This window comes from Mesoplodon bidens (assembly GCF_964165515.1).
Source record: "Mesoplodon bidens genome assembly, chromosome: 17".
Lineage (NCBI taxonomy): Eukaryota > Metazoa > Chordata > Mammalia > Artiodactyla > Ziphiidae > Mesoplodon > Mesoplodon bidens.
The window spans coordinates 49,869,402-49,891,938 of record NC_138174.1 but is presented as its reverse complement, the minus strand read 5'-3'; the positions used below and the strand labels follow the sequence as shown (position 1 = coordinate 49,891,938).

The window sequence follows — 22,537 nt, the reverse complement described above, 5'->3', positions numbered from 1 at the left end:
GAGACTCGCCCTTCTTTCTTCTCGCTGCTCCACCTCCCTAAACTTCTAGTTTCCACCGCAGAGAGTCTCTTAGGCATCTAGCTGGCTCCAGCCCTCCCACCTTCGGTTTGAAGACGAAAAACCCCGAAAAGCCGCAGTCACGTCTCCGGGAGGAAAGCGGAAGCTCCTCCTGCCTGAACCAGGCGACTGAGGCCCCCGGCCGCGCGGGGCGGCGCGCGCTCCCACGTGGGCGCGGCCTCCTTCCGCCCCACGCCTCGCCCTCCGCGGACGCGCCGCGGCGGAGACGCGCCCGCCCCCCTCAGCGGAGACGCGCCCGCCCCCCTCAGCGGAGACGCGCCGGGGGAAGCGCGCGGCCGCGAGCGCGGGCGCCATTTTGGACTCGGTGTCTGGCCCGCAGCGCAGGGGACCTACATGGTGGCTGCGGCTCGCTGAAGGCGTCTCTCGCGCGGCGACGAGAGAACCTGGGAGAAGGACGCGGACGGCGCGGGACTGAGAAGGGCGGCTTCTCCCTGGGCAGCCAGAGCCGCAAAGGCGGAGCCGCGTTGGCGCCCGCCCCGGGACCAGCGCCTCGGATGCGGGTGGAGCACGGGGCGCCGCGGCGGCGGGAGCGCAAGGCGCGGGGCCTCATGTGAGAGCCGCGAGCCAAGCCGCTCCCGGAGCCCGGGGTGGAGTGTGGGGGAAGCCGCCCCCGGCAGCAGGTAACGGCCGAGGGCCCGAGCCCCGGGGCGTAGGCGGGGCCGGGGAGGGTCGCCGACGTGGGCGGGCGGCGGGGCTGGCCGGGGTACGCGGGGCCCCGGGTGCACGCGCGCCGCTCCTAGGGAGCGCGGGGCGGGACGCGGCGCGGCGCGGCGTCCGGACAGCGGAACCTGCTCCGGGGCATTTCCCCGCAGAGCCTGCTTCAAAACATGTCAACAAGGCGTGGTGCGTGCGCGGCGGCGGCCTGCAGCCTCCCCGCGACACCGCCGAGCCTGTCGCCCGGCTTTGTTAACCCTCGGCGGGGGCTGGTGACCGACACCGTTGAGCTTGCTCTCTGTCCGGCTCTTCCCGGTGTCGGCTAAGGCCGTGCTTGTAGCTTGAGAACTGAGGGGCATTAAGATGTCAAAACAGACTGCCCGGGGTAGGGCGCAGCAGAAATGTCAGGGAAAGCCAATCCGTGGAGGTGGCGCGGGAGGAGGGGACGCCCGGGCCGCGCGTAGCCACGTGGAAAAGTTGGTCAACTTGTGATGAGCAGCTTCACGCCTGCTTTGAGCAAGAGCACCGCTTTCAGGTGGGGTTGCGTACAGGGATCAGGAAATGATTGGCCTGTATCTCCAAGCTAAGAGATGAGCTATTTTCTTGCTGATCATGTTCAATCGAACAGCCCAGATCTTTTTTTTTTTTTTTTTTTTTTTTTTGTGGTACGCTGGCCTCTCACTGTTGTGGCCTCTCCCGTTGCGCAGCACGGGCTCCGGACGCACAGGCCCAGCCACTCTGCGGTATGTGGGATCCTCCCGGACCGGGGCACGAACCCGTGTCCCCTGCATCGGCAGGCAGTCTCTCAACCACTGTGCCACCAGGGAAACCCAGCCTAGATCTTTTAGAGTCGTCTTCCTTCTACTCCTGAAATCTTTATAAAAACGCCACCAACTTCTAGTATCTACAAATGATCGCTCCACCACTCTCTTATACCATCTAGTCCTGAGTTAAGCTCTTTGCGCTGTTTTAGTCTTGTGTTCCAGCCAAAGAATGCATATTAATTGTGATATTAGTCAAAGAAGAACATAAATGGAAAGGAAATGTGTTGCCCAAAACAGGCTTTTTAGAGCTAACTATACACATGGGCTTTTAAAATTACTACCAGTGCAATGTACTAAAAATACAACGAGGGGGCCTCCCTGGTGGCGCAGTGGTTGAGAGTCCGCCTGCCGATGCAGGGGATACGGGTTCGTGCCCCGGTCTGGGAGGATCCCATATGCCGCGGAGCGGCTGGGCCCGTGAGCCATGGCCGCTAGGCCTGCGCGTCCGGAGCCTGTGCTCCGCAACGGGAGAGGCCACAACGGTGAGAGGCCCGCATACCGCAAAAAGAAAAAAAAAAAAAAAAAAAATACAACGAGGGGCACACGGCTAAGTGTTTTCCTCTGCTACTCTTCATCTGATGAGCAAGTGGACTGCTCCTTTCAGAGTGTATGGAAATGTGAAGAGTAAGTTGCATAACTCCCTGTGCTGCTCAACGAGGCTGGAGTCTTTCCTCATTAGTTTGCTTTTTGGTGCTTCGTAGCGGTATCAGTCCCTCACCAGATGCTTTTAGTGGCCTAAGTTGCATCGATTATTCGGGGCCTGGAAAAGTTACAGTTTGAACTGAACTGCCGGAGGCATGACGAGGCCTAGTTCGTGTGCTCTACAAGATCTAAGAGGTGTTGATCATCCAGCTTCTCTGCACTCCTGTTCAAGTGTGAGAGGTATTTTCACCTTGACTAAAAGTAGGAGATAAGATAATCCATTGAAGTAAATTCTTTGCAGACTGGTGGATGCTCACAATTGTTTAACTTTCTGTAAAACAGCTTCATGTGTAAATAGATTTAATAAAATACTTTTGAAAGCAATGTAAATTTTTACATGAATAAATGAGATCATCGTGGAAAAAAACTAGACATTAAAATTTTTTCTTAGGCGCCTACTATGAGCTCACATTTTTTATGCATACATGAGGATAATACAGAGACATTTATATTGGCATATGGTCTTACATTTTTTTCTATTGCTTAATATACTGTAATTCTGACATATTACAGTCATATATGACAATTTACAGACTAGTTCAGCTAGTCATAGACTAGTAAGTGTTTAAAATATACTTTGGTGATCATATAGTGTTATATATCTAGACCAAGAGAGACTTTTCCTCAATGTTGCATACTTCTTTTTAATATGTCAACTTTTCTCCCCTCAACTTGGAAAGGTATTGAAATATACTTTATTTAAAACTAGGCTGCAACAGACAAAAGAAGGTATTTGTTAGGATCAGCAAAGATAATTGTGTAAAAAAGGCCGTCATTTTATTTTTGTTTATATGTCCATATACTTTAAAGTAAAATGAATCATTCTGTCTTTTTTTTTTTTTTTTGCGGTACGCGGGCCTCTCACTGTTGTGGCCTCTCCCATTGCGGAGCACAGGCTCCGGACGCGCAGGCTCAGCGGCCATGGCTCGCGGGTCCAGCCGCTTCGCGGCATGTGGGATCCTCCGGGACCGGGGCACGAACCCGTGTCCCCTGCATCGGCAGGGGGACTCTCAACCACTGCGCCACCAGGGAAGCCCGAATCATTCTGTCTTTAAGTTGAATAGTTCTGGTTTTAGAAGACTTTTCTCCAGAAATAGATCAGCATTCTATAATAAGTAGAAATTATAAAAATAACTTCATTATTTTTTGAATCTCTGTTTCTCAAAATTCTGAGTAGTTTTAGGTAGTCAGAAGAGAAATTATAAGCCCTGAGTAGCAAGCTCTTTGTTCTTTGATCCAGATTTTATATGCTAAAACTAAAGTAAGCCTTCAGGATAAGTTAAAGCAGAAAAATGGGTCATAATGACAGTGTTATCTCAACCTCTAGTGAGAATTATTCCTAGGAGAGACTTTTTTTCATATTAAAGACGACATTGTAGATTATACTGCCTTTTCTCTAAACACGTTTTAAAAATGTATTCTTAGATTCAGATGTCAGTTTTAGTCTTCTATAAAACTACCCGCTTGCTATCACCTCTGCCATTCTGTTTTCTCCCTTCCTCTCCCCCTGCACAATATTATATACATCATTTAATTTACGTAAGTTAGAGGTGGAAGTAGGAGAAATGAGGAATAGGTGGTTTGCTGCACATGTACTAAGACCTCCTGGGCTGAGTTTAATGGCATGAAAGCCAGGGTCCTCTGCCATTTTCCTCCAGCCCCTAATCCTCCTTCACAATTTTAGCTAGCTACAGAGAGAGAGTCTGCAGAGACATATTTGGTTAAGAGCCATGCTTGTGTACGTGTGTCCCACACAGGAGTCAGAATTCTTACATACTGAGGTGCCAGAAGAAGGGAGCTAGAGCTACAAGCCATCCTTTGTGAAAAAGTTGTGACTCTAAATCCAAGCCATACCCTGCCAGAACTGCTCTCTAGAGACAGAAGTATTTCAGGCTCTAAACTAAATAGGGATACCAGTGAATGGTCTGCAGTTATCCCCATTTAGTTAGAGCCTGCAGTATTTATTTTTCCAAATAAATCAAAACAAGACCTTTTATCTGATTACAGTTTACTTCACTGACATTAAAAGAAACGTGTAAAATATAGGGAAGCACACCGGCAAAAAAAAAAAATCACCTGTAATCCCACCACTGTTATTGTCCCACTATTATTATATAATCCCACTATTATAGTTACTGTATTAATGTGGTAATCTACTTCCAGTGTATGTTTCTCATACATAAGCTTGCGTTCTCATTCTCTCTCATACACACTTCATTTTAAAACAAATCTAGGATCATTCTTTGCCTTCTGGTTGGTAACCTCTGTTTCTTCTTGTGTTGCACTTTAATGTCCTTAATACTAGACTGCTTGCCTACACCTGAGTTCAGCAATCATCGATATCTCCTTTCAAAAGCCCTAATAACTGTTTAATTCCTAACAAGAACCCTGTGTATTTCTGTTATTCCCATTTCACAAACTGAAGCACAGGCAAGTCAAGTAATTTGTTCAAGGCCACATAACCAGTGAGAGTCAGAGCCAGGAATTAAACCAGGGAGCTTGATTCCGGAACCCGTTCTCTTTAACCGTACTACTATTTTACACAACAACAACAAAACTACTTTCAAAAAATCAAATGGAATGAAGGTTGTACAAACAGATAGAATAAACACTTAACTCTCATTCAGAAATACAACTTGGATAAAACATTGCAGCAGCAAGTGATGTGTTGGAAGAAGCAGCCACATTCCAGACCAAATACGCACAGTGGGGATGAGTTTGCTCATTTTAAGCAGAGATTGGGTCTGGCAGTAACACATATCACAGGCTACCCAGTGTGGCGAGATCTGTTGATTACTTAATTCAGGTCTTCTCTGGAGGTTCCTGGGACTCTGCCATGAATTCAGGAATTCAAATATAGTAGGTATCCTTAGATGACTTTTAAGAAATCTTGAGAAAGTGTCACTGTAGGTTCTCTTTTGTATTCCTTCTAGTTGACTGCAACTTTTGAAATATAAATTCTTGGTTTAGCTTCAAAATTATAATCAACTTCTCCCCCCAGGTAGTACAGTACAAATGTTTAAAAGCACCTACCAAAGACAAGTTTGTAAAATGACAGTTGGTCTCTGCTGGCGTTTTTCATTATATTTTGTTTTGACATTCTTCTCCTTGAATTACTGATCCAGTTCTTCCTGCATGTTTCTGTTGGTATTTGTATACACATCTCAGTGACAGAAGAATGCATTTTGGATTTATTTCTATTGAAAAGTTAAGTATAAAAAAATGATGCATTTTTTCTGAATAGGATGAAACGAGGAGGAGGAAGAGATAGTGACCATAACTCATCAGAAGAAGGTACTGCAGAGAAATCCAAGAAACTGAGGACTACAACTGAGCATTCTCAGACTTGTGATTGGGGTAATCTCCTTCAGGATATTATTCTCCAAGTGTTTAAGTATTTGCCTCTTCTTGACCGGGCTCATGCTTCACAAGTTTGCCGCAACTGGAACCAGGTATTTCACATGCCTGACTTGTGGAGATGTTTTGAATTTGAACTGAATCAGCCAGCTACATCTTATTTGAAAGCAACACATCCAGAGCTGATCAAACAGATTATTAAAAGACATTCAAACCATCTACAATATGTCAGCTTCAAGGTAATACTTTAAATCCTTCTTTTAAAAATAAAGCATATTTAGTGGCTTTTGTGTCCTAAACCAATACATCTTCTCATGTCTTTAAACGGTTGCCTTTTTAGGGAAAGTGCTGAAAGATTTAGAGTAATCGTGTACCTTAGAGGCTATCACAAATAACTATATTGATCTAAATTATTCCATTTTATTATAAATTTTACTAATTTCTTAAAAGAGTAGAAGCAACCATTAAATAAACATAATCATATACCAAAGCTGTCACATTGAATTATGGTGAACAAATTTGAACCAAAAGAAATAATACAGTAAAATAAAAGATGTGGAAATTTTCACTAAAACTTAATTGTTATTTTTATTTAATAGGACTGAGTTTTGCTTATTGATGGCTTTGTGCTATGGAGGCTTTAAAGAAAAAAGAGATACAGAAACTCTATGTAAAAGGTTTGGATGAACATACTTTAGAGAGAAATAGAAAAAGGTACATGGAAGAATGCCAGAGAGAACTGTTTTGTTTCTTTTCATTGCCAGCAGGGACATACTGGAAATTAGGCAGTGATGAGATAAATGAAGAGGGGTGGCTTTTTGAGGTGTCCAGAATAGTTTAAGGAATCATAGTGGTTTGTATGAGTACAGAGGCTTGTAGCGTTTTGTTTGGGGGTTCAATAATGAAATGTGGGTATGTTCACTAAATCCTTAATACACCTGATAATTATTGTTGAAAAGTAACACATGAATACCTGATTTGCCATATACAGCTGTTGTTGAACAGGTCACGTTAAACCCATATATAGCAATGGTTCTTAACCCAGAGATCCTTGCCAAAACTAGTCTTGTCTGCTTCCAAGACTGTCATTCCTTTTAAGATGGGGATTACCTGTTTATTCTCCCATATGTGTCACAAGAGGAGAGAGACCTGGTGTTGGGAATGGTTGGGTGTATTATGGTTGTCTTTCCAGAAAAATGCACAAAGGCACTTAGGCCACCAAGTGTAGGATTGCTAGATTTAGCAAATAAAAATAGGGGATGCCTAGTTAAATTTGAATTTCAGATAATCAATGGATAGTTTTTAGTGTAAGTATCCCTGGCATTATTTGGGACATACTTAATACTTATTTAATTGGATGTCCTGGATGTTATGTTGCAACCCTAACTGAGGGCAAGGGTGGGAGAATAGTGGGAGGATAGAACAAACAAAAATCCGGGAACTCCTTATGTGTTGTCCCTCTCTGCCTGCCCATGGGGAAACCTGAAGAGCCTTCCCCTCGGTTTCAGTCATCTTTGAGTTGTCTAAAAGTGTTCTTATGGTAAATCCTATAAAAAGATGGGTATAATACATTAATCTCCTAGGTCTAAAGACCAGTTCCATCCAATGGATTGGCTGGGTCAGTGTTAACCTGTGACACAATTCAGCTGTATCCAACATGTGTAACCTTCACAAAACCATTTGTCCTATAAGTTTAAACATTTTTATTAGGGATTGTTTATTTTTCTGAGGAAATTTCTGATTTGTAGAAAGAGCCACATCCCAGGATTCTTCTGAGCTCTCCTGATAATATTTGTGTTTAATTCATCACTGACCATAGGCCAGAGTCTTATAGTCAGAGTTATTAGTGTAGAACAGTGGTTCTCAGATTTTATGTGCATCAGAAATGCCTGGAGTGCTTACTAAGACAAAGATTGCTGGGTTCCAGTGCTCCGTTACTGATTCGGATAATCTGGATTGGGCGTGAGAATGTGTATTTCTAACAAGTCCCCAGCTGATGCTGCTGGTCCAGAAGCACAGCAGTTCTCAAAGGAACCGCTGGTGTAGAGAAACTTAGCCAAAGGGTGGGATTGAAAATAGTTCTGAAACTGTGTAATGTAAATTGGTATATCAGTTTTACAACGAGCTCTTCAGGACATTTTTGGGTTAAGGTAATGTACGTCAATCTGGAAATTAAAGGAATATTACTTTTAACTACTCTAAGATGCTTTTTAGCCCAGGGAACAGCTTCCTTTTTAATAGAAGAGCTCCTTCTTATATCCTTAAGGAGTTTTTTGGCCATATTTCCCTTCCCCCAGGAAATGTCTATGCAAAAGAGTGCATGGGAGCAGCCACTTCTCATTTGGTTCAGATTTTCATGCTTGACTAGTTGGACACCCTTATTTTACTTCACATTCATCTTTCAATTAATAACATTAATGGTAAATCCCAGGTTGTGATTCACTGGAACCTTCTGAGTAAATACTCATTCAGTTTGTTTTGAAGCATTTGTACCATAGCCACTGTATTTACATGTATGATCTGATCCACTGCCAAATATATAATTATTTTTCAAAGATTGTAAGTTCATATTTCCATTAGGTTATATAGTCCGTTTGCAATAAATCAACTTAAAAGCCAGGTCTTTTTAACATTAAATAGATACCTTATCATAGTGAAAGTTAAGTCTTGACAGTTGCCCGTACAATCTTTCAGGGAGATTCAGAGAAGGTTGACATTGTGTGTGAGGGTAGATGATTGAAAGGATAAATATTAATTCTTTAAATTATAATGCAATAAACTAATAACTATTTCTTGCTTTTGTAAAGTTAAAATATGCACAGAGAAATGTGACCATATTCATGTGTAAAGGACGTTTTCTTTTCCTAGGTGGACAGCAGCAAAGAATCAGCTGAAGCAGCTTGTGATATATTATCACAGCTTGTGAATTGCTCTTTAAAGACACTTGGACTTATTTCAACTGCTCGGCCAAGCTTTATGGATTTACCAAAGGTATCTGCTGGTTTTGTTTTATTAGCTTTTACTGAGAAATCCAGTGAAACCCTACCCATTTCTTGTACTGATAATGAGAATGTAAGAAAAGTGGTATGTAAAATGGAAAACCAGTTACTATTTAGAATGTTAAGTATTATGATTTTTTTTTGAGAGCACTTTTCCGTTTTTTTAAACTTTGTGTTTCTTTATGGGTAATATTAAAGAGTGAGTGAATTTGCAGAGGATTCTATAAGAAGCACTGAAAGAGACTAAGTAAAACTGAGAAATAAACGTATTAGAAAAAAAGAGACGTACAGATGCTCCCTTTTGGACTTTCAGAGCAGATTGGTGAGATTATAATCAAAGAAAAGTAGACAGTGCCAGTATTAAGAGCAGTTAGAGCTCGCTTAGAAAATCTTCTGGTAAGTGTGTAAAGATTTGTTCTTGAGCAGAGTTAGTATAAGTACAGCTTAGATTAATTTACAGACTTAAAGAAAACTTTTTTTGGTGAAATATACATTTATATAAATTGTATATTCATATATATGTTCTAACATGATCCTGCGTGTAATTCGACATAGTCTCTTTCTCTAATAACTATTCTCTTAAAATAGAAAAATAAGAAGTGTGCATTTTTAGAAAGGCAACTGATAAAATCCCTGTGTATGTCAGCTCATGTTCAGTTAGGTTAGTATCCAGCAGTAATCTGTAAGATTTTATCAGAATATGCCACAAACTAAAATATAGACACCCCTTTAAACACCTAATCGTGTAATTTACTAGGATGATTCAGAAAGAAATATACCTCCTTTTATTGCACTTCACTTTATTGCAGCACTTCACAAATAATGAATTTTTTACAAATTGAAGGTTTGTGGAGTGTCAGGCAAGTCACTTGGCACCATTTTTCCAACAGCATTTGCTCACTTCTTGTCTCTGTGTCACATTTTGGTAATTCTTGGAATATTTCAGACTTTTTCATTATTGTTTTACTTGTTATGGTGATCAGTGATCTTTGACGTTACTATTGCAAAAAGATGACAACTTGCTGAAGCCTCAGGTGATGATTAGCATATTTTAGCAATAAAGTATTTTTAATGTATATGTATTGTGTTTTTAAATATAATGCTATTGGGCTTCCCTGGTGGCGCAGTGGTTGAGAGTCCGCCTGCCGATGCAGGGGACACGGGTTCGTGCCCCTATCCCGGAAGATCCCACATGCCGCGGAGCGGCTGGGCCCGCGAGCCATGGCCGCGGAGCCTGTGTGTCCGGAGCCTGTGCTCCGCAACGGGAGAGGCCACAGCAGTGAGAGGCCCGCGTACAGCAAAAAAAAAAAAAAAAAAAAAAAAAAAAAAAAATATAATGCTATTGCATACTTAATAGACTACAGTGTAGTGTAAACATTACTTTTATATGAACTGGGAAACTAGAACACTTGTGTGACTAGCTTTATTGTAACAGTCGCTTTATTGTGGTAGTCTGGAACCAATTCCTGCAGTATCTCTGAGGTACGTCTGTATTACTAAATTGAATTTATATTATAACCCAGGTTGTTCAATGGAATATCAGTAACAAATGTATCACCAGTTGATTTCAAAGTCTTATTTGATTTTTTAAAAGGTTCATTAAATATGTACATTTGAGATAAATTGTTTTCCTCATGTGTAACATAAGGGGAATCAGCAAGAGTCTGTTCATGTCAGCATTTTAAGGTTCTAAGTATAGGAGTTCAATCACTGTGGTTCTCAAACTTAATATGCATAAGAATCATCTGAGGAACTTCTAAATTTGGGGTATCCTTCCAAATTTCCTTTTCCTAAGAGCAGTCCAGGTGGTTCTGATTAAGATGGTTCATGGCCCTCTAAGAAGCACTGAGTTATGTGGTATAGTAGTGCCTTGTTCAAGCTTCATATGGGAAATGAAATATTTTGAATTGATTTTTCTGTGTACATATTATAGTTAAAAAACAAGTACAGTATGTAAAATATACCATAGTAAAATGTATGTTGAACATAATTTCCTTCTTTTTTTATTACTCAGGATGATCATTATGCATATCTAGTACTAGTATTATACTTGCATGCAGTCATTTTGGTTTTGGGAACTATGGCTGCATCTGGGACTCTTCCTTCCTTATTAAAACGGCCTAGGATGTTTATGCTGTTTTTCTTTCTTTTCCTATTACGGCTTTCGTAGAATATTGAAAGCCTATATTGCTATATCTTGGAAATCCTGGGCGAACTGAAGAGAACGTGAAAGAACTGTATTTGACCAGAGCTAACTCTGAGGGAAATGGGAAAAAGAAGGCAGTGATGGAGTCATGCACATACTAATACAGATATAGTTGAATTTAATATGGAAATATTAGGAGAAAGATGTTAACATTTAAGTTGTTAAACAGATACTTAATCAAAATTTAAGTAGTTATTTAATCACAGTAGGAAAAAAGTAATTTAGGGGACGTGACCAAGAAGATAATGTTTCATTGTACTTTCTTGGCTACTAGCCTGCCCTCATCCCTCCCTTTCGCTGCTGTGGTGAGTCCATTGGTTATGGCTTATTAGCTCTGATCCAGAGTCCCATACTTTGTGCTTTAATTCCTGTTTCCTACAATGGTTAAGAAATGGTTTCCTACAATGGTCTTAGGTCAGATTCTGTGTCCAACAGAATATCGTATATATATAGATAATTGTAGATAATTTAGCATATTTAAAGGAGGTTTTTTAAAAAAAATATTTATTTATTTGGCTGCTCCAGCCCTTAGCTGCGGCACACAGGATCTTTAGTTGTGGCATGCAAACTCTTAGTTGTGGCATGTGGGATCTAGTTCCCTGACCTGGGATCAAACCTGGGCCCCCTGCATTGGGAGCACAGAGTCTTAGCCACTGGACCACCAGGGAAGTCCCTAAAGGAGTTTTAAGTTTGGAATTTTATTTAGTTATGATTTGTATTATTTTAGAATCAAATTTTGTATGAGCTTCCATATTCCAAATAAGTCTTTCATAGCTCCGAAGTTGATTGACTGTTGTTTTAATTTTTGATGATTTTGCTAATAGTTATTAACTATTTTAGTGATCATTACTATCACCAAAAAAGAATGCAGTTCAGTGTTATAATACACTGGAGTAAGATTTCCAGATAAGGTGATGTGAAGTGTCTGAGAGGTATTCTCATTCTGGGTTCCAGAGTTCCTCTTTTTACTTACCAATGACTGTTGTGCTTCAGAGACACCCATCCTGAGGTTTGAAATCTTTTTCCCCCCACGTAAAAAGGTCGTTCTCAAAGATGGTGGGAAGTCACCTCTCTTTTTTACCATATTCCCACAGCAGAGTGAGGGGCTGCTACCCCAAAACAGTTGTGAAATATATTAGGGTTCAGATGAACTATGTATTATATGAAAACCCCTCAATTCTCATTTGTAAAAATTGAAACAGTGTTTTAATTTTTTTGTTTTTCAGTCTCACTTTATCTCTGCACTGACGGTTGTGTTTGTAAACTCCAAATCCTTGTCCTCCCTTAAGATAGATGACACCCCAGTAGATGATCCATCCCTCAAAGTACTAGTGGCCAACAACAGTGATACACTCAAGTTGCTAAAAATGAGCAGCTGTCCTCACGTCTCTCCAGCAGGTTTGTGTGGCTTTTGCCAGATAATATTTTAGTAAAATGTATTGGTGTGTTTATCAAATTAAGGAGAATTATGATCATTAACCTTGAAGGTGAGTTCATAGGATTATTTCCTCTATTGCATAAAAATATTTTTATTGTTATAATACAATAGCATAAATTCTGTAGCATTCCTAGTGTAGACACTTACTTTCAACTTATTTTCTAATCTTTTTATTTGGCAATTTGTGTCCAACCTGTGCTAGAAAATGGATAAATTAAAAAAATAAAAGGAAAGGACACTGCGAGGTCAGCCTGAGATGGCCCTTTAGGTAAAGTAGAATTTTCTCTAGTTGTGGTTGAGCTAACAGGGTAGGTTTTGAGTCATAGAAATCTCACAGTTGCTTTTTGTCTCACTATGTGGAGGGAGAGGAGTTGTGCTGAAGTTATCGCCTTACATTTTGCAAAATAGTCCTTTTCCTAAGTTGAGTTTTAGGGCCGAGTGCATCAAATGGAGGAGTAGCATTATTAATGCTCTTCCCAGCTTTTCTTGTATAGACTAAGCATTACTAGATTATTCACTTTGAGAGCATTTAAATTCCAAATGGTTTGTATTATAAAGCAGTTATAAACCTACACTTTGTGTTAGTCTGCTGCTTCATTCCTGACTCGCCCTCCAACTGTTGACATCTCTGCCAACCATTTGGCTGTGTTACTTTGGAAAACCTGTTTTGATCTCTTTACAGAACACCTCCCACCTTTTTGCCATAACTAAAGCCTGGCCTTCCCCCAAGAAAATGATTCCCTCTTGGATGGAGATTACTTTCTATCCTCCCATGTCTCCCACACGGAGGGTCTGGTGATGGGAATGATGAGGTCTGTTGCAGTGTTTTCCTATCTTTTTCTGCCGCTTCTAGATTATCATTGAAGGTGATAATCTCAATAAAATAGAAGTTAAGAAGATCGGGCATTGGCAGCTCCTTATGTGAGCGTGGTCACGTTTTACTGTCTACCGTATATAGGTTCCTATGAGAGTACGGTCCATACTTCATAGTGTACAAAGATCTTTGTATCCTGACCCCCACCTCTCTCTTAAATCTTGTTTGCTTTTTACTCACGTGTAGCTTTTATTTGAGCCCTATGTAACAACAGTTCTTTGTATGTGTGTGTGGCCAGTACACTGTACCTTGGAGAATGCCTCTATAAAAAAATTTGTTTTTACTTCTTCACCTGGCTAACTCCAGTCCAGCCTTCAAAATTTAGTTCAGCTGTTCCAGTTTCTTCCTCCTCCCCTCTGGTTTAGAAGCCCCACTTGCTGTTTCCATAGCACTTTCAACATAGCTTGTAGCACTTACCACACTGTATGAGAAGCTTTGGGTCTCTGGTTTCTCTGTGAAACTGAGCTCATTATTCTCTTTATCCTGGTACATCTCATGCTCGTTTATTTTTATTAAATATACATATCAATGCTCATAATACAGTATAAGCTTGCTTGGTCTTACTGAGCTTTAATGGCATTTGGATTAGTTGTTGGGAAGGGAAGAGAAAGAGCACCTGTAATACTTTTTAACTTAAGAGTATAAACACAGGATTTAATTTAAACTCTAACACTTGTGTATTGTTTTTCTATCCATATTTTGTATATTTAGATAGTTTCTTTCTCTAAGTTGTAATTAAGGGCAATTTTCTACGCCTTTTTCTTCATTGAACAGTTTTTCAGTTCAATTTTTATCAAAAAATTTTTCCCATTTCATATAGTCCTTACAATTGTCTATTACTGGACCTCTAAGCACCATTTGACACTAGTGACTTGATTTTCCTCCTTCCTCTCTGATTGTTCCAACTGTGTTTCCTTTGCTAGTTTCTCTTTTCATTCCTTAAATTTTGGTGTTTCATTGTGTTCTGTTCTGGGCCCTTTATTGTTTTATTCTGTAAACTCTGGGCTGTGTCATCTTCATCAATGGCTTCAGTTATATGTTATATGTTAATACCTCCTACGTTTAGTGTTTCTGGAACTCCAGAGCTATGTGTTGAGTTGCTGATGGCTTAGTGCCTCTAGAGTGTCTCACTGGTACGTCAGATTAATGAACTTCCTTTTCCCCCTATTGAAATCTCTTGCTTCTCCCTTTTTACTGTCTCAGTGAATGGTACTGCTTGTTTGGTTGTCAGGGACCGAACAGATATCCTTGATCTCTTCTACCCTTACTTTCTACATCCCTTTAGTCACTGAGGTCTAGTGACTCCATCACTGATACATGCTTTGAATCTCTGTGCTATTTAGTGAATGTTTGTATTGTTCTCCTCCACCCCTCACCCACTGCCCCAGTTCACATGTTGAAGCCCTACTCCCCAGTGTTTGAAAGTGGGTTGGGAGGTATTTAGGTCATAAGGGAGAAATCCTCATAAATGGGATTAGTGCCCTTCTAAGAAGGGATAGGAACGATGATCTGATCTCTGTTTCTGCCATGTGAAGACACAGCAAGAAGCCAGAAAGAGTTCTGGCCCTCACCAGAACCCAACCTTGCTGGCACCCGATCTTGGACTTCCAGCCTCCAGAACTGTGAGAAATAAATGTTTATTGTTTAAGCCACCCAGTCTGTGGTATTCTTTTAAGCAGCTGAAACTAATACACTCTACCTTTCTTCATGTCCACTCTAATCTAGCTCTGTAATCTTTCTGAGTACCCTCTTAACTGATTTCCTAAGTTGCAACCTTGCTCTTCTCTAATTTGATTTCCATGGTATAGCCAGAGTAATCTTTCTAACATATAAATCTGATTTTTTTCCCTCCAGTTTCCTTCAAAACTTCTCACTATACTTTAGGTAAGATCCAAACTCCTTACTGAGGCTGACAAGGTCCCATATGATCTAGTCCTTGCCTGTCTATTGGATTTCGGCCTTTAAGATATTCTTTTACTTACATACTGTATGTTGAGCTCCCTTCATTTCTTACAGTGCTTGTGTTTTCGTCCATGTCTGAGTATTCGCACAGAAATGCTATTCTCTTTGCTTCTTTACTCGCCTTTTGCCCTAGCTTGATCCTTCTGAATTCTGTAGGTTGGTGTTAGTTCTGTAAATTCTTCCCTGATTTCCTTGCTGTGACTCCCAGAGCATTCTTGTTTAATTATCTGCTGGCTTCTGTTAGGATAAGGATGTCTTGTTTCTGTTGACTCTTTACCATCCTAGCACCAGTTGTTAACATACAAGACACTCATTAATTATCAGCCGAACTAATGAACATTTAGCTACTTAGTTTTCTGTCTTGTTGATAGGCCAACATTTCCCTCATAGTTCTTTTACAGTTGATCACTTAACTTGTTTCTACTATTTGCTGTGATTTAAAAAATGAACTATTTTAGCACATAGTTTGCTTCTGTTAATTTCTTCTTTTGGACAAGTTATTAAGAAGTGGAAGAGCTAGGTTGAAGGGTTTAGATTTTTTTAATGCTTCTTGCTGTGTTTTTTTCCAACACGAGTTGTATGAGTTTATACACCACCACCAATGGATTTCTGTACCAGTTTTGTAACAGCTTTATTGAGATACAATTCATATGTCATACAGTTTACAGTGTATTGACTTTTAGTGTATTGACAGAGTAGTGCATCCATCACTACAGTGAATTTTAGAACACTTTTACTATCCCCAAAAGGTCCCATGTACCTCTTAGTTGTCACTCCCCAAAACCCTCATTCCAAACGCCCTATGCAATCACTAATCTACTTTCTGTCTCTGTAGATGTACCTATTTTGGACATTTCATGTAAATGCAACCGTATGTGGTCCTTTGTGACTGGCTTCTTACACTTAATGTGATGTTTTCAAGGTTCATCCATGGTGTAGCGTTATCAGTATTTCTTCTTATTGCCAAATAATATTCCATTTATGGATAATACCACATTTTTCTGTTGATCAGTTGATGGATATTTGGGTTGTTTCTACCTTTTGACTGTTATTCGAATAATGCTATGAAAATGTATATGCAAATTTTTGTGTGGACACTTTAATTTCTCTTGGGTGTATAACAAGAATTAGAATTGCTGAATCATACACTAACTCTGTTTAACCATTTGAGGAACTGCTAGACTGTTTTCCAAAGCAGCTGCATCATTTTACGTTTCCACTAGCAGTGTTCGAGGGCTCCAACTTTTTCACATCCTCATCAACACTTATTTGTCTTTTTGATTATAGCCATCCTAGTGAATGTAAACTGGTATCTTGTTGTGGTTTTGATGTGTATTTTCTTGATGACTCAAATGTCTTTTCATGTGCTTATTGATCACTTATATATCTTCCTTGGAGAGATGTCTATTCAGATCCTTTGCCTATGTTTTAATTAGGTTACTTGTTTTTGTATTATTGAGTTGTAATAGTTTACCAGTTTTATCTTTGTCATTATTTCGTGTTAAGTATTTAAGCACTTGTAACTGTGTGTTTTCTATTGCTGCATAACCAACAGCTACAAATTTAGCAGCTTTAACCATCACCCATTTATTGGCATCCCAGTTCTGTAGGTCAGAGCTAGAGGCATGGCTCAGCAGGGCTTCTCTGTTTAGCTAGAGAAGCTCTGAATCTGACTTCCTCTTCTGCAACCAGCCAGAGAAAACTGTGTGTATAGGGCTCATGTGATTAGATTAGGATCGCCTGGCTAATCTTACTTTAAAGCTAACTGTGCTGTCTATAGCATAACAAAAATCATGGGAGTGATCATCCTATCACATTCACAGGTTCTGGATGTTAGGGCATGGAATCTTGAGGACAACTTTTAGAATTATGCCTGCCACAACTGTTTTAGTAGTTATTAAATGATACCTCAAGGTTTCTTTTATTTGCGTCTTCGGTTACCATTTCCCATGTGTTTATTTTCTTTTTATATCAGGCTTTATGAGATTGCGAAGAACAGAGATGTGTCCAGGTTACCTTGGATGATCAGGGTTTATTTCAAAGTATATCCATACCTTGTGGAGAACAGAAGTTTTGCAGTGGCTGAATAGTGAAGCACAGATGTCTTTTACTCCCTCTTCTGGTGACTCTCTTATACTGGTGATGCAGTTTATCACGTCATTGATTCTGTTGCCTATATTCTCCCACAGCTGTATAAAGCTTTGGCTTATTGGTGACCTCCGTCTTGTTACTTCTTAGGCAGTAGGTGAACACGTGTACTTAAGAGTCACTCAGTCTCTGTTTGAATTCCAGCTTTGCTATCTTTAGCTAGCTGACTCAACTTCAAACTAAAAAAGACACTTATTTTTCTAGATTTTTTTTGAGTATTTGTGGGATAGCATATCTAGAACCTAACATATCATACTTGTACAATAAATAGTAGATAATATGTTTTCTGTTTTGTTGTTCCTATCCTCGTTTCTAAACGCAGAAAAGAAATGGTTTGAGCGGGTCATTTATCAAGTAGTATCAGGCTGTGTCCCTTTGGGGCAGAGTTCTTACACTAGACCACTTCAGAGATCAGATACTGACCTTTGGTAAAACCTGCTCCTACGCTAGGGGTTTTGGGCAGTTTTGAAGCATAGTGCCCGAAGTATAAGGAACCATATAAGGAATTGCTTTCTGAGAATGTTAGAGCATTAAAAAAGTCATAATGTATATTTCCGTTGATGTGAATGAGCAGTTATCTTTTGATTCATCTATCTAGTTGATATCTCGGTATTTTTTTCTTAGAAATTTGACAGGCTTGTTACATTATTATTAGCAGTTAAACTCTTTGCTCATTTGATGGAAGTCTTTTTTTTTCTAATTTTTCAAATGTCTTATTTAGTTATATAAATCACATTTTATCTGGTTTTACCTTATTTTTTCATTAAGATTAGATTTTGAATTTCAAAAAAATGTCTTTTAGCCTCTGTCACAATGATTATGTGATTTTTCTTGCTTAACCTATAAACTTAGTGTTAGTCATCAGTTTTTTTAAAAATATGACACTGCGTTACTGGGATAAGTCTTCTTTAGTCATGGTATATTTTTAATGATAGTGAATAATTTATGATTTTTCTGAGTTGGTAAGTGAGCTTCATTTCTTTTAAGGTATCAGATTTAGAATTGGTCTCATTTTCTTACGGACAGAATTGGTAATAGATTTTTAAATGTGTGTGACTTCCTGCTGGTTCAGTCAGTACAACTAGATTTTAAATTGTATAGCTCTGTGGTAATGAAACGTAAAATTTTATTGTAGGCCATGTACTCGATCAAATTCTTGGAGATGGTGGACTTGTAGAAAACTTTATAAATAACTGGGTCTTCTTTCTTCCAAGGTGTCCTTTGTGTGGCGGATCGGTGTCATGGCTTACGTGAACTGGCCCTGAATTACCACTTGCTAAGCGATGAGTTGCTGCTTGCTCTATCTTCTGAAAAACACGTTCGATTAGAACATTTGCGCATTGACGTGGTCAGTGAGAATCCTGGACAGACACACTTCCATGCTATTCAGAAGAGCAGCTGGGATGCTTTCATCAGACATTCACCCAAAGTGAACTTAGTAATGTATTTTTTTTTATATGAAGAGGAATTTGATCCATTCTTTCGGTATGAAATACCTGCCACCCATCTTTACTTTGGGAGATCAGTAAGCAAAGATGTGCTTGGCCGTGTGGGAATGACATGTCCTAGACTAGTTGAGCTAGTAGTGTGTGCTAATGGATTACGGCCACTTGATGAAGAGTTAATTCGCATTGCAGAGCGTTGCAAAAATCTGTCGGCTATTGGACTAGGGGAATGCGAAGTCTCATGCAGTGCCTTTGTTGAGTTTGTGAAGATGTGTGGTGGCCGCCTGTCTCAATTATCCATTATGGAAGAAGTATTAATTCCTGACCAAAAGTATAGTTTGGAGCAGATTCACTGGGAAGTGTCTAAGCATCTTGGTAGAGTGTGGTTTCCAGACATGATGCCCACTTGGTAAAGACCAGATGACATAGGGCATGATGAATAATAGCACCTTAATTTTAAGCATATTATATTATAATAAAAGTTTATTTCCTGTAGGTCTGATATAATTCTACTATTTTGTGGCACAGAAATTTGATATCTTCATTGAGTATATAAGGATTGTTTTTTGGAAGACTCATGGACCAGTTTTGGTCAGAAAAGTTCATGTACTTCTTTAGCCTAATAGCAGTTAAATCTCAAAAAATTAAAAAAGTGATTCAGATCTGAAAGTAATAAAGATTAAGCATTTTACAGTCTGAAGGAAACAAAACATATATATTGTAATATCTAATAAGTGAGTACTAATAGGTTTTCCAAAATGTTATGTTCTCTATGCATTTTTAAAAAATGTAAACTTGACATTTTAGGGTCTTCAGTTACACATACACCTGTTATAAGGTGTTTAATATAGCTCAGGAAAGTGAGCATTTTGTGAGAAAAATGTAGGATATATTGTATGTAATGAAAAAGTTTGGTTCAATGTTCTAAAATGTTACAAAGCTGTTTAAAGAAGTATATACAGTTAATTGGGACACTTAGAAAAACAGATAAATGTCACACAATGGTTATTGTAGAAAGATAATAAATAGAGCCAAGATTAAATTAAAAGAAAATGAGTGGAATAAAAGGGAGGCAGTGTTTAGCTTTGTATGAACTTTTAGGATTGCTCTATAATCTGCTAAACTATATAAATTCTTTTCTGTGATACATTACTATGTATGTGGCACTTGGGGCATCATATGTAAAGTAAGGAATGCTTTTACTAGTTCTTCTTGGGTTTATCTTTGTTTAAACTAGTTTTGAAGTATTACACAATAATTTAAATGAGAAGTTTTATCTATTTTAAAAAGCCAAATTGAAATAATTAAAGGTAGAACTTTAAAATGTTTATAAATTGTTTCCATGAAAGAATATTAGTCTCCAGTGAATTTTAGTGATGGCTTCTTTTTACATTTTGGAATTATATAGTTATGTAAGTAGAATTTTCAAAAATCGTAAAAGCACCAATGTACAGTTCAGCATAAACAGTAAATTTAAAAGAGCATATATTTAAGTTAATAATCATATTTTTGAGTAAATATTGCTCAGTGGACTGGAAAATTTTAATAGAAAAATGTCTGCAGTTTTGTGATAGTTAATTTGGTTAAACTGATATTTTATATTATTTAAGTTAGGCAGCATTTTTATTACTTTCATATGAATAAAGGTAATCCATACATTGTAGAAACTGTAAAAATATTAAGTTTGGGGCTATATTTAGTTTTTTTTAGATATTATATAAACTTGATTCTGAGCACTAGTGCTAGTAGATATTACCCTCCTAAGGGAAATTAGAAGTGATTTACCCCCAGTGGGATGTATTAGTGCTTGAAACTTAGAAAGCATCTTGGTAGATATGGAAGCTAACAGTCTTACGAATCTAATCTATTTTTAAAATACATTACCTTCCTAAGAATCAAGTAAAAAGGTGATTTTCTGCATAATTTATGCTTTCAAAAGTGATGGTATTCTGAGCGCATATAAATGAGAAGAAAAAAGGCTGGTCCAGACATGGAAATCAAAAGCAATTATTGTAATATTCCTCCCTCTTATAAACAGTGAAAAACTTTGTACAAGAAATACCTGTTAGTGGATGAAGCTTTTTTCTTTGAACAACTTTGGAAAATGGATTTGACAGTATGTAATCAGTTCTACTAACCAAAGCTTTATTTGGAAATTTACTTTCTGTACAAATTGAATTATATAATGCTTGAAAAACTTCAAGTCACTTCTTAAGCAAAATGCATAGCACTTGTTTATACTGTAAAGTATATGTTAAATGCTTTTATCAGTTTTAGAATAAAGATAGTTATAAATGCTGTTGTATTATTTTTTAAAACTACCCTAGCAAATGTACTTATTTGATTTTAAAACAAGTTAAACTTACAGATTTATAGTTTTAGTTTCATATCCATATCTGATGGATGTAATGTTTAATATTAAATATTTATGATAGAGTGGTTTTTTTGAGATACAAGATTAGGCATTTAGAATAAGAATTTAAAAAACAGATTGTTTAGGAATGGAATTCTTAGGATCCTTGAAACCAGCTAGCATTTTTAGAGAGAAACACCTTTATATAAATCCATACAATCAGAATAGTTTTTAAACTACTGAAATTATTTTCCATCTCCAGCTTCCATAAAATAACTTCAGTTTACCTTGGTAATGTTAATCTGGGCTATTTTATTAACAATATTATCAGTAAAAAGGCATGACTAAAGATTAAGTCAATTTACTGCAATCAAAGGAGAATTTTTTATATTTATGGAAAAGCTTAGGATAGAAGGCAAGGGTTGGTATGAAGAAGGCTCAGGCCTGAACTAGGTCCTTTAATAAGCTGTAATCTCTACCCCATACACAGTTGGGCACAATCTTTGCACAAATTCCAGCTCAGTTTATCTGTGGGGCTGGTTTTTAAATGTTACCAAGCAGCCAGAAAAATTTTACCTACTTGCTGATACCCAACTTTCCTTTAAAAAAAAAGAACATATCATATGATATATAAAAACACAAAGCCTTTTACTCCAAAGTGAATTAAGAGCTTACCCTTAGAATAATCAGTCCAGTAAAAGAATATATGATTAACATGCTATCTTGTTTTAAATAGGGGAGAGAAAATGTAGAAGGTTTAAGAAGCAGGATGCTATTTGGACAATAAAAGGTAAACACGAGGAAGATGCTGGAAACAAACTTTGGCCAACTCATTTGCTGTGAGGGGAAAAGCGTGTGGGGGATTTGGGAACGTTGCTGTTTTTGTAACATACCAGCAATTTCTTTAAAAAAAAAAAAAAAGGTCGTCTTCTTAAAGGAAATAGTCCTAGGGAATTCGTTAAGTGCCACCAGAGCAGATTATAAAACTGGATGAGACTTCTTAAGATTTTTTTTGTTGTTGTTGTTGTTGTACGCGGGCCTCTCGCCGTTGTGGCCTCTCCCGTTGCGGAGCACAGGCTCCGGACGCGCAGGCCCAGCGGCCATGGCTCACGGGTCCAGCCGCTCCGCGGCATGTGGAATCTTCCCTGACCGGGGCACGAACCGGTGTCTCCCTCATCGGCAGGCTGACCCCCAACTACTGCGCCACCAGGGAAGCCCAACTTCTTAAGATTTTTAATTTTTATTTATTTTTCTGATTTCTTATAAGGAGCCAGTATTGATTGAGGGTTCCAAATATTTACAGTTTGAGTTATCTTCACCTTTTGCCTATTTTCCTGTACCTACAACTGATGACACACTGTGGGTATACTTACCTAATATGGAGCCAGAATTAATAAGTTATTAATAAGATTATTCTAAAGCCCTAATATAAGTTAGACTTCAACTAATGGTTTCTTGTAGAGGAAATTTTATACATTTACAACTTAACGAGAAAAA

At 38.8% G+C, this 22,537-nt stretch overlaps 1 protein-coding gene across 1 annotated transcript; it reads left to right on the top strand.

Moving 5' to 3' along the window:
* Positions 1 to 441: 441 nt before the first annotated feature.
* On the top strand, positions 442 to 20,985 carry FBXL3 (F-box and leucine rich repeat protein 3). The gene is made up of 5 exons (XM_081214630.1): positions 442 to 698; positions 5,503 to 5,854; positions 8,484 to 8,606; positions 12,047 to 12,218; positions 18,457 to 20,985. Exons 2-5 carry the CDS (start codon positions 5,504 to 5,506, stop codon positions 19,098 to 19,100), a joined length of 1,290 nt encoding a protein of 429 aa, XP_081070756.1. The 5' UTR covers positions 442 to 698; position 5,503; the 3' UTR covers positions 19,101 to 20,985.
* Positions 20,986 to 22,537: the final 1,552 nt, after the last annotated feature.